Source organism: Rutilus rutilus (assembly GCF_951802725.1).
Source record: "Rutilus rutilus genome assembly, chromosome: 23".
NCBI classification, from domain to species: Eukaryota; Metazoa; Chordata; class Actinopteri; order Cypriniformes; family Leuciscidae; genus Rutilus; species Rutilus rutilus.
This window is the reverse complement of record NC_140233.1, coordinates 30,098,157-30,109,971: the sequence shown is the minus strand read 5'-3', so window position 1 is coordinate 30,109,971 and position 11,815 is coordinate 30,098,157. Positions and strand designations below refer to the sequence as shown.

General features: G+C 42.9%; 1 protein-coding gene across 2 annotated transcripts in view; it reads right to left on the bottom strand.

Moving 5' to 3' along the window:
* Positions 1-364: 364 nt before the first annotated feature.
* The window catches only part of slc1a2b (solute carrier family 1 member 2b), a 58,010-nt gene continuing 46,559 nt past the window's right edge, over positions 365-11,815 (bottom strand). Inside the window, exons 10-11 of one of the 2 annotated variants that reach the window (XM_084397303.1) lie at positions 7,770-7,958; positions 365-902 (exon numbers count right to left, since the gene is read on the bottom strand). In XM_084397303.1, coding sequence (XP_084253429.1) covers positions 899-902; positions 7,770-7,958 — 193 coding nt within the window. In that variant the 3' untranslated portion in view covers positions 365-898. Of the gene's footprint in view, positions 903-7,723; positions 7,959-11,815 lie in introns of both variants that reach the window. The other variant, XM_084397302.1, reaches the window with a different exon arrangement.

Below are 11,815 nucleotides of genomic sequence, written 5' to 3'. Positions count from 1 at the left end.
ATCTGTATGTTCACTGTATGACTGACACATGTTCAGGCCTGGTTTTGGTTGTACAACATAAATAGACAGTTTGTGCTTTAAAATGAACTAAACGAAAGGCGTGTATTGCATATTTCAGTGTATTTCATGATGCAAAGGGCTCTCGTACGACCTGAATGGTAAATATAATGGCAATGTGCCTGAAAGGTTTTTGTGCTATTGTGCCACAGACTCACCAACATACATACGAGCAACACCCTCTCATCCGTTTCCTTGACAGAACAGAGAAAAATCCCCCCCCCCTGTGAGCGATGCAGAGGAGGAGGGGCTCAGAATAAACGCAGCTTGTGCTTTACGTTCCATCTGTGCGCTGTCCAATCCGTCCCTACTTTTGTATCCTAGCAACACCATATTACCCTTTCGAGATGTGGTTTAAGATCTGTTCGGACTGTTAGGAGCTATAGTGTTGTGCAAGGTGGTTCAGTTGAAGCAGAAAGGCAGGCTTCTGTCATATTCTCATAGAAACAGCAGTGGGTGATGATGGCTCTGCAAGAATATTTGTATCCCTCTAAAAACCCTAATTTTTCCACCCCTTTTCCTCAAAATTCATAGGTTTGGAAATTTATGTATATATTTATTAGCATCACAAATAATTTCCCTAACTGCCTCAGCTGCATGAGTGAGCTTTTGGCCTCACATTCTTGTGTTACATGAGAACATATGCATTGTTAAACATGTTAGAAAAGAATAGAAACCATAGGAATAAACTACAAAACCCATTTGTTCTATGTGCATGAATATAGGTTGGTTTTTCTCTCATTTTGGGTGCCGGGGTCTGTGTGCTTGCATTAATTGTTTTCCCGAGGTTCTTCCTCAACAAGCGTGCACTCCGCAGTTGAGCCATTTGTGGCTGCCAAGGTTACCTGAAACAGTTATCAACACATTTGAGTGCACATCCATGTGTATGTTCAACAATAAATGTAAATTCTCTTTGAAGCTTTGGAGCAAAGAATTCTGGGTCTTTTAGCAAAATTGTTCTAACAAGTTTTCGACAAGATTTCCTTTCTTTCCTTTTGGATTAATATAGCCTTTGCAAATCTTAAAGTTGGATGGATTTTGACTAGCTGTCATTGTTTTCATAATTCAGTTTGATTAATTAACCCAATAGTGTAACAACATTGTTCCTCTGTGTCGTTACATTATTGTTAAGGTGTGGACTCTGCTACTGTTGCGTGATGCATCAACCTTCAGATAATACTAATTCTGGGTCCAAGCTTCTACTCCGTTTTAAGTGAGAATACTATCTCAACTGCCGTTTATCAGCACTATTCATTGATAGCACACTTAAGTCCCAGACACCAATATTTTGACCATTCAGAAAAAATGAATCACTGTCTGACCAAGTGAGATTTTGGTATGGAGATAAAGGTTTTTCAGTAGTACTAAAGCACACCGTGAGTTGTTTGCTTTTGAGGTGTCTTCAACACAAGAACCAGGCGTTGATGCTTGGGGAACACTTCTGCATGAGACTGTGTCTGAAGCACGTGCTTAAACATGCCAACATGATTGGCTGAATGTTTGGACGTCCTGATGTAACGTAGCGAGTCACCAAGTCCATAAATAGACGCCAGAAATGCACGTTGACAGATTCAATTTGTCTGAAGACACACAGGCATAACCGTGGTGTGGCAACATGGCGCAGATTCTAGATTACCTCTCAGGGAACCGGGTTACAATAGTAACCTGAGACGTTACCATTCGAGTGGAACTCGACGCTATGTCATACCACTGACGCTTTGGGAACTTCCATTCCAGTGTCGCCTAAAGAAAAAGAGCCTGCCCACAAGGCTGTTTATAGGCATAGACTGGACTTGGGTCAACCCTGAAGGACTGGGGATCCTGGGGTTGAATCCATATTCAAACTGTTGAACCTGATGAAAGTCTTTTCTGATACCAGCCTGCCACAACACAAACATCATATGAAGCCCACCCCTCACAGGAGCTTTGGAAGATGCCACGCTCCTGGTGGAGTGGGCCCTGAGCCCTAGAGTCGAAGCCAGTCCATGCACCTCATAGGATAGGTTGATAGCATCTGTAATCCAATGCAACATATGCTTCTTGGTGACCGCATTATTTCTATTTTGACCAACAAAGCATACCAGAAGCTGAGAGGATCTACGCCACTGGCTCGAGCAGTGGACATCTCAGAGCACGGACCGGACATAGCAGGTGGAGGCTTTCTTTCTGCAGCGTCTCATGGGGAGGAGGAAAGAAAGCCTGCAAAGTGACCGACTGAGGAGCCGCAGAAGATACTTTTGAAATGTAGTCCGGTCTGTGATGCAAAATAACTCAGACATCACCTTGTGCAAAGTCTAAACAGGAGAAGGCTACTGAAAGACCCTGGAGGTCTCCGACTCCCTTGAGTGATGTTAATGTTAATAACAGAGCCACTTTTGAGAACGACTCCAAGGACTCAAATAGGGCTTCTGTTAAGGCTTCTTAGGATCAATGCTAGGATTGAGGATCGTCTCAGTGACCTCAGCCGAAAAACACCAGCATCTATGAGCTGGTACCAGACCCAAAGCTTCCAGATCTCAGGCCGAGGATGAAATATGGTCCCCTGAACTTGAGAGTGCAAATCACTATATATGAACATATAGGAGACTACTAGTGTGTTAGCTGTCCAGACCGACACATGTTAGCTCCTCAGATGTAGAAGTATTTCCATGCTAGAAATACAGCCCTCATCTCCAGGTGATTATATGCCATATGAGATGGGGTCCTACCCAGAGACCGCAAACCGGGCAGCCATCCAAGACCGCACCTCAGCCTGTGAAAGAGCCATCTGGTGTGAGAGTCTTGCGATAGCAAAAAGGCCATGAGTGGGACCCAAGGAAACTCCAGGGTCTTCCACAGAGAAATGCAATGAAGCATCTGTACGTAGCCCTTATGACTTGCAGAGGGCTGCCAGTAATAGTAACAGTCTGTTTCGGTCCCTGAAGCAATGAACTGGCAGGGACCGCCTGAACTAAGGGTGTACTCACTCTTGTGCCCGTGCACGTTTGACTCCCAAAGTGTGGTTTGTTTGACGAGTGTGATCGCTCTGTTTCGTGCCCCGGTACGCATGTAGTGTGAAGTGCTGGAGCACGGAACAGCTGTGCGCTACTGTCATCATTATGACAGCAAACATCTTCTATTACTACTCTGGTTCTCACCTTATTGACGAACAGGAATTGTAGTTTGCAAGTAAAGCTGCAAATTCCTCCATCAATGTCAGCTGCCTCCATAACAATCGTCTGATAACTGCACTCGTGCAATACAATCAAGTGAAAATCGCTGTGCTGCATAAATTATAAATATATTAGGCGCATGTTTCTAGTGTCTATTTATGGACTTGGTGATGCACTACGCTACGTCATGACGTTCATATGTTCAGCCGATCAGATTGGCGTGTTTAGACACATGCTTCAGGCACTGGCTCAAGCAGAAGCGTTCCCATAGCATCAACACTATGAGGCATGATGCAACTTTATAGTCAAAGTTATCATTATGGTTATCATTCTTAGTCTCCTCTCTGTGCTCCATTCCTTCTTCTTTTTGCCTCATTTTATTCAGGAAATATAAATCCAGTGTTTAAGTAATTCAGAATTCTGTGCTCCAAGATTAAAGTCTCCGCATTTAACAATACAAACTGACACTTAAACCATTTGACTGCTTTACCTGTGAGAATATTCAATTACAAATACACAGACTATTCTATAATATTCAACAAAACACAGTCTTTCATTAAAATTCATAAATAAATTAACAAACAAACAAACAAACAAACAAACAAGGTACAACATTCATACATGCATTTATGAGTGGTTATTTTGCAAGGCTTCTACAATGGATTGCATTTTTCAATAAACTGGGTTAGTTTTTGTTATTGTATAGATTTGTATCCAGAGCATGAAAGCACAGCAGACAGCAGAATAAAAGGAGCAGATTTTCTGTCAATTAGACAACAGTTAATAACAGAATCCATGAACCAAATGTGTTTAAATCTCTGTAACATAAAATAAGTAAGGAATAATTGACGACAGGCCGTTGAATTATTAGAAAAATAATGCACACCCGAGGTGGTAATGCGGTCACGACGCAAAGCGGAGTTACACCTCAGGTGTGCATTATTTTTCTAACAATTCAACGGCCTGAAGTCAATTATTCCGCTTATACTACAGTTACCACACCTCGAAACATTGTTCAGATTATGTATTTCAAGACGTTTGTAAAGTTTTTGTCATTAAAACGCTCTTGTATGTAGGACTAATTTCTTACGCATCTAATCCAATGCCTCCGTTGCTAATCCCAAAACGTCATTTTAGAGTTAGTAACGGAGGTTTGAGCCACTGATAGCAGACTAATGCTGGGACACACGACTAGCTGACACATTCTCTGACTGTTTTCATCGACTGCAGCAGATTTTAAACACCGACTCTGAACACAGACTGAACGCGCTGAACACGCCGTTTGGACATGATCAGTCATAAGTATCAAATTACATTCATAACCGGCCTTAAAGTGTGTCCCCGGCTTTATGCAGTTATTAATGCAGTTATTAGAGAGAGATGTTGCAATAATGAGACAGAAAAGCATTTGCGTCAATATTATTATTTATTTATTAATTTAATTCGTTTTAATTAATTCGTTCATTCTTCTTTTTTTTTTTCCTTGACAGATGATAGTAGACTAGCCAAATAAATGAAACACAAAGCCATTTTAACAAATAGGCCTATCAATAATTATTTATTTGTTATTATCTGCAATAAAAATCCGTACTGCAGGACTATCCATTTATTTAGCCTATATTCAGTTGAATTTTCTATTGATTATAATATAGATAGGACTATATACTTTATTAAAATTAAACTGCATGTTTCTATTGATTGTGAAGCTAGACATTGAAAATTCCAGATTAAGCGCATGGGGCTAAATGCTTTTTATTGTTATGAATTGTATCCTATTTTCCGTTATTACAGTTGACTACGCGAAGTGATATGGAACTGTAATGCGGTCAAGACCTGCTGGAACTACTTTAGCCGTGCGTTTCCCTGAAAATAATGCACACCTTAGAACGTTTGTCAACCAATCAGATTCAAGCATTCAACGGCCCTGTAGTATAAAGCTTAATAATGTTCACGCCATGTCGGAATTGCGGTAATTATGAGTTTCTGACTTGTAATAAGCACTCACATCCACGTAGAACTCGTAATTACAACTTTTAAACTCTACAACTTTTCTAAGAGCTCTGACGTGTACCAAATGACCACTGCAGATTCAATTTGGCATTGTTAGTGTTTCCATGGAAACGTAGCTCAGGGGAGAACTCACAGGTTGTCATCTCGTGATTAAGGTAATAATGACATGCCGTGAAAGAAGCATAATCAAAACTAGAAAACGAAGATGTGTCTACTCAGGAGGATGGTTCTACCCTTTCATAATTCCCCTAAACGTTTGGTTAGTCTCAGGCAATGGTTCATCGCTGATGTTCTCAAACTTGATCATCAGGGAATTTTATTTCAATTACAGAGTTAACTGAATAATCACTTAAACTCAGTGGTGTGCCGTCAGAGCCAGCAGGGCCTTCTCTGCTGGCCCTGTCAAAATAGAATTTTTTTTTTCTAAAATTAAATTAATGTGTGTCTGAACATGTCTAAATTCAATTACTGTCTATCAGTACGTTACAATTATATTTCCAGAAAGAATATGGTTATTTTTTGTGAGTCTGAGCTGGATTTTACATATGTCATCTAAACGCCGTGGACCAGCACTAGTAGTATAGCTAGCCTTCCGTTGAAGCTGCCGTTTTCCAATTGATCATAACTTTGACTGACGTGTTTTATCAGCCAATCAAATTGTGATGCGTATGACAGAACGCCCCAGAGGCCCAGCGATGTGTCGACGGCTAGCCCGCGCTGATGTCATCGACATGGGTGGGCAGATACAATACATGTTTGTGTACAATAACAATTTTCAGGAAAAATAACATTACGATGTCCAGAAATAAATTTCATTAGTACATTGGGTCATTTTGGGTACATTTGTCATTCTAGATCTACCAATTTTGTTAATACCGAGAATTTCCACGTGAGTAAATCCATTGATAACTATGCAACTTTAGTGTTCGACGATGGTCCAGTGGTAGAACTTTAGCCAAGTGTGTCAGAGGTTCTGGGTTCGAGTCCACACTTGTATAGTTTTTTATTTTTATTTTACCGAATATGTTCATCAGTGGTTGTATATCAAGCAAGGCGTTTGTGTGCATTTTGTTTTGTAAGATTTCAACGAATAGAAAGTCTCCGCAACGGCGCTAGATTGAAGCGCGCATCTGAGTGAAAACTGTGCGCGAGCCACAAGAGAACACTGTATCCGCGCCACTGATAACAGCGGCAACGAGCACTCAGCTTGAACAACACATTTCAGCGCTAGAATGCATCTTATTCAACAAACGAAAATTAATGTCCTGCTAGTTAACCGGAGATGTTTTATTTATTTGTATTACTAACTTACATCCGTGCGCGAGATGTTTCAGCTCAGCTTTTATAATGTACAGTGGTGTGCGTGTGCGCTGAGGTTGAAGATCAGCTGTCTCGTCGTTGATGTTACGCAGTGCATACAGTGCATGATTGTATTTTTTTTTTTTTTTTGGGGGGGGGGGGGGGGGGGTAGATCGTTACTGAAGGCCCTGACTGAAACCCCACGGTACGCTACTGCTTAAACTGAATCACTCAATAGAGCATTCATCAGCGCTGAATAAAGCCTTTTTCCACCATCAGGCCGAAGGGTTCTTGTTGCCAAACCATGCCGTTTCATGCTGATCTGGGCCAGTTGCCATGGTTATGGTTTCTTTTAAGGATTATGATGTTTGTAACCTCGGTCACAAAAGAATTGGTGCTGGCATGATACTGTATGTAAACACTGGAGCGTGTGTGCTATATAGGATGCTCACATCATGTAGAAAGGGAAAGGTTCCTAGATTAGATACTAGGGACAATTGTTGACACAATATTATATGAGTAATATATTGATATATGAGAGTTTTAATGAGCTAGCTCATGAAAAGGCTTGTAGAATAATATTGTACTATACTAGAAAACGCGTCACTACAGGTGTAACACAGCGTGGTTTGCTAACAGTTTGTAACTGTACCATGCTCAATTGGAAATGTGTCTGGATTCATTCATCACCATTCTCAGCCTGCTGGTGGAAAAGATTATTTTAGTTTGTAGTTTATTATTATACACATGTATCTCAACTGAAAAAGATTGATTTAAAGATAACTTTTAAATATTTACAATTCATTGAAGCATGGCATATCTATCTGAAGTATCACTTCAAGATGGCAAAGATTTATGTGCTATTACTGTAATTGTCATGATATAACTGTTTTTGATGTAAGGTAAAAAAAAAAGAATTTTGAGTTATGGTAAAAAATAATGATTTAATTTTTTTTAATATAGATTCTGATGTACTTTGTTCACAACAAAGAATAATATGTTGTAAAATGCAGAAAATATGCTCCAAGAAAAGAAGCAAATAAATATTAGCACAAACACAATTATACTATACATACCATATATGCACAGACACACATATATGTTTATGGATATGCTAACATGCAAAAGATATCAGTAAAGAGATGTGCAGAGCATGCAGGCATGTGTTAAATAGATGTCTCTACGTCCATAAGCGTGACTTGTACCTTGCAATCATCTAATAAGACTGAATTTTGAGCAGCATAGACGCACTGGTTGGAGTTGTTTTCATGATGGTTTTTGAGGTCATCATAGTAGGATGGGGTCTTGGTCATCAACTCTATGTCATCAGTCTTCCCATGTTGGGCGTCCAGAGCGTCCAGCTCTGCCTTGGACAAGTGGTAGACGATGCCAGCACCATATGAGTCTCCAACCACATTAACTGAGGTACGGAAACGATCCCTGAGAAAAATAAAGAAAACACCAGACGAAAAGCTCCGCTCAGCAATCACATAGAATTTCCTTAACAAGAGTAGGACAAGCTTAAAAATGACACTAGCCGTGTTTCCATTACAGATTTGCGCAAAACTTTTGCAATATTTTCTAAATGTCGATAAAAAAACTGTTGCGAAATGACTGCATTTCCATTATCCGATGTTATGCAAATGAAATGTAATTTTTTCCTATCGCGATAAATCATTCCAAAAATCATGGGAACGGATGTCAGTAGGTTTGCATGTATCCCAGCCACTGCACTAGCCATTATTAATGTTTCCTGGGGTGCACTTATAATCTTAATATGATTTTCACAGAAAAAATTGCATGCAGCGATCTTGTCATTGCAACTCCATTTCTGCACACTAACGAATGCTTTCATCATACCTAACAATGCAAACACAATGTAAATAAGAGATTTGTTGTTTATTATGGGAGTGTTGGTGTGAGTCCAGAACTCAGTCACTGATAAACACGCGCTGTTTGATTGACAGCTACAGCCAGGCCCGGGGTGGGTAATCGGGAGAATCGGGAGAATTCTCGGTGGGCCACTTCACTTTGTGGCCGGTAGAGGAAATAATTATAATTTTTTTCACATTTGTCACGTTAGTTACATTACACGTTCCGCATTCTGACGGCACCGTCGACGCCTACCGATAGCTGGGCCGGCCCTACTGTAACGGTACGCGTTTCCGCCACAGAATAAAACATTTTAAAGGATAATTGCGACTTTTTATCTCACAATTGCGAGTTTACATCTCGCAATTCTGACTTTATTTCTCAGAATTGCGAGATATAAAGTCAGAATTGCGTGAAATAAAGTCGCAATTGCGTTTTATAAAGTCAGAATTGCGAGATATAAAGTCAGAATTGCGTGAAATAAAGTCGCAATTGCGTGTTATAAGGTCAGAATTGCATGATATAAAGTCGCAATTGCGTGTTATAAAGTCAGAATTGCATGATATAAAGTCGCAATTGCTTCTTATAAAGTCAGAATTGCAAGATATAAAGTCAGAACTGCGTGAAATAAAGTCGCAATTGCTTCTTATAAAGTCTAAGTGAATTATCATTTAACCTTTACATTATTTGTTGAACCACGGTATTAATACAAACTACACAATAGTAAGAGCTGAACTGTTGCTTCATTTATCCAATTTGGGAAAAGTGCTAATTTGGAATTCCACCATGGAAAAAGTGGGCCGGTCTTGGGCCTGAAACTCCCGGGCTGAAAAGTGGCCCCACTCCGGCCCTGGCTACAGCTATTGTAAACGGAGCGTTCTTTGATCGTTTTCTATATATAATTTAACAGATTATTTACACCCTACTAAGAGAAACAATGTGAAGTAAGCTAGACCGTTTAGTCACCAATTGTCAGGATACAGACCAGGAGACAGAGGTAAGTGAATCAAACACAGCTTTATTTACAGATGATCAGAGTGCGAGGTGAGTATTCACTCAATTTAAGTGCAGAAGTCGTGAAGGAAACTCGTTGTGGGGTGAAAAGCAGGTAAGCACTTTCACTTTGGATAAGTTGACGTCAAGCAATCTCAGTTCAGTAATCTTTGTCTCTTCTCTTTCAGATGCAGATCGGCAATCAAACAAACTCAGTTGAAACACTGGAAACTCAAAGGAACACAGGATCTCAGGCAGCATGGACTCAGACAGGATTTCTGAAGACAGCACAACAATGACATAAAGGTGAGTGTTTCAGGTAAGTATACATTACAGCTTGAAGTCTGGATGTGTCAGAGGAAACGGAGACAACGGATTATGGTCTGTTCCTGTTGGAGGCTTGACCCAGACTGAAATCACAGGGAATGTTTTATGCGTTGACTGATGAGGTTAATGATTGGGAACAGGTGCGGGTGATTAATGATCCTGAGAGTGAGTGCAGGTGTGCTAGAGGGAATCTTGGGTAATGTAGTGCAGAAACCAACGGTAACCGTGACAGTACCCCCCCCTCTCCGAAGGCGCGTCCTCGCGCCGTATAACATCCAAAGGGGTGGGAGGGTGGGCATCCTAGATTCCAGGACGTTCCAGGCGGAGCAGGCTGGTCAGGGGACCAGGGCGGAGCAGGCTGTGGGCGTGGCCAGGGCGGAGCTGTCGGACCCTCGGGTGTCCAGGGCGGAGCTGTCGGACCCTCGGGAGTACAGGGCAGAGGTGACCCTTCGGGTGGCCATGGTGGTGAGGACCCTTCGGGTGGCCATGGCGGTGAGGACCCTTCGGGTGGCCATGGTGGTGAGGACCCTTCGGGTGGCCATGGTGGTGAGGACCCTTCGGGTGGCCATGGTGGTGAGGACCCTTCGGGTGGCCATGGTGGTGATATTTTTTCAGGTTGCCATGGTGACACTGGGAACCTTGTCGTAAAGACCTCCGCGGTCCCCCTAGCAGGTATACTGCGCCCCCCCAAAATTTTAATGGAGAACTTGTCAGGTTTTGATACATGGCTAGATGAGGCAGGGGGAGAAAGCAGCTCTAGGCTGGATAGGACCAGCGACGAAGGCAGCTCGGGGCTGTGCAGGATCAGCGGCGAAGAGGGCTTTAAGCTGGGTGAGACCAGCGGCGAAGAAAGAGCTTTTGGGAAGACTGGCACTGGCTCTTGCTCGTAGGCTGGCTCTGGCTCTGGCTCTTGCTTGAAGACTGGCTCTTGCTCCGGAACTGGACTCGGAACTGGACTCGGAACTGGACTCGGAACTGGACTCGGAACTGGACTCGGAACTGGACTCGGAACTGGACTCGGAACTGGACTCGGAACTGGACTCGGAACTGGACTCGGAACTGGACTCGGCTCATCTGGGCCGACAACTGGCTCTGGCTCTTGCTCGAGGACTGGCTCTGGCTCTTGCTCTAGGACTGGCTCTGGCTCTGGCTCTTGCTCGAGGACTGGCTCTGGCTCTTGCTCGAGGACTGGCTCTGGCTCTTGCTCGAGGACTGGCTCTGGCTCTTGCTCGAGGACTGGCTCTGGCTCTTGCTCGAGGACTGGCTCTGGCTCTTGCTCGAGGACTGGCTCTGGCTCTTGCTCGAGGACTGGCTCTGGCTCTTGCTCGAGGACTGGCTCTGGCTCTGCTGGGCAGACGACTGGTTTGGTGGATTTGGTGAAACGTAGAGCAGATCTGCGAGCTCCCCGGACGGACATTAAAGCGGGGTCAAATAACTTGGACGTCAGATCAGCACTGTTTGAAACCAGCTTTCGTGACCTAGGCCAGGTGATCTCCGCTATGGGTCCGGAGCGGTGAAGGACCGTTACCTTTTCGGGCAGGCTTGGGCTGACTGGATGCCTGGGTTTAGTTGCGTTGACGAGGGAAGCAGATTGGACGTGGAGATCAGACTGGATGTCCTCCACAGTGAGTGATGAACCACACACCCACAGCGTGCGGTCAATGAGTTTGATGAGAGGTAGATCGAGATCATCCAACAGTAGTATCTGGGCAAGTGGATCGTCTAACCCGCTCCAGAACTGTTGCTGAAGGAAGTCCTCATCCCAGCTCCCATCCTGATAAAGGCAAAGGAAAACTTTAGCAAATTCCTCCAGAGTCCTACCGTTCTGGTTGAAAATAGTGGATTCCTTGGGGTTCACAGAAACACGGTCTGCGGGCTGTGTAGGATCCATAACGGTATGCGGTCAAGCCTTCTGTCAGGATACAGACCAGGAGACAGAGGTAAGTGAATCAAACACAGCTTTATTTACAGATGATCAGAGTGCGAGGTGAGTATTCACTCAATTTAAGTGCAGAAGTCGTGAAGGAAACTCGTTGTGGGGTGAAAAGCAGGTAAGCACTTTCACTTTGGATAAGTTGACGTCAAGCAATCTCAGTTCAGTAATC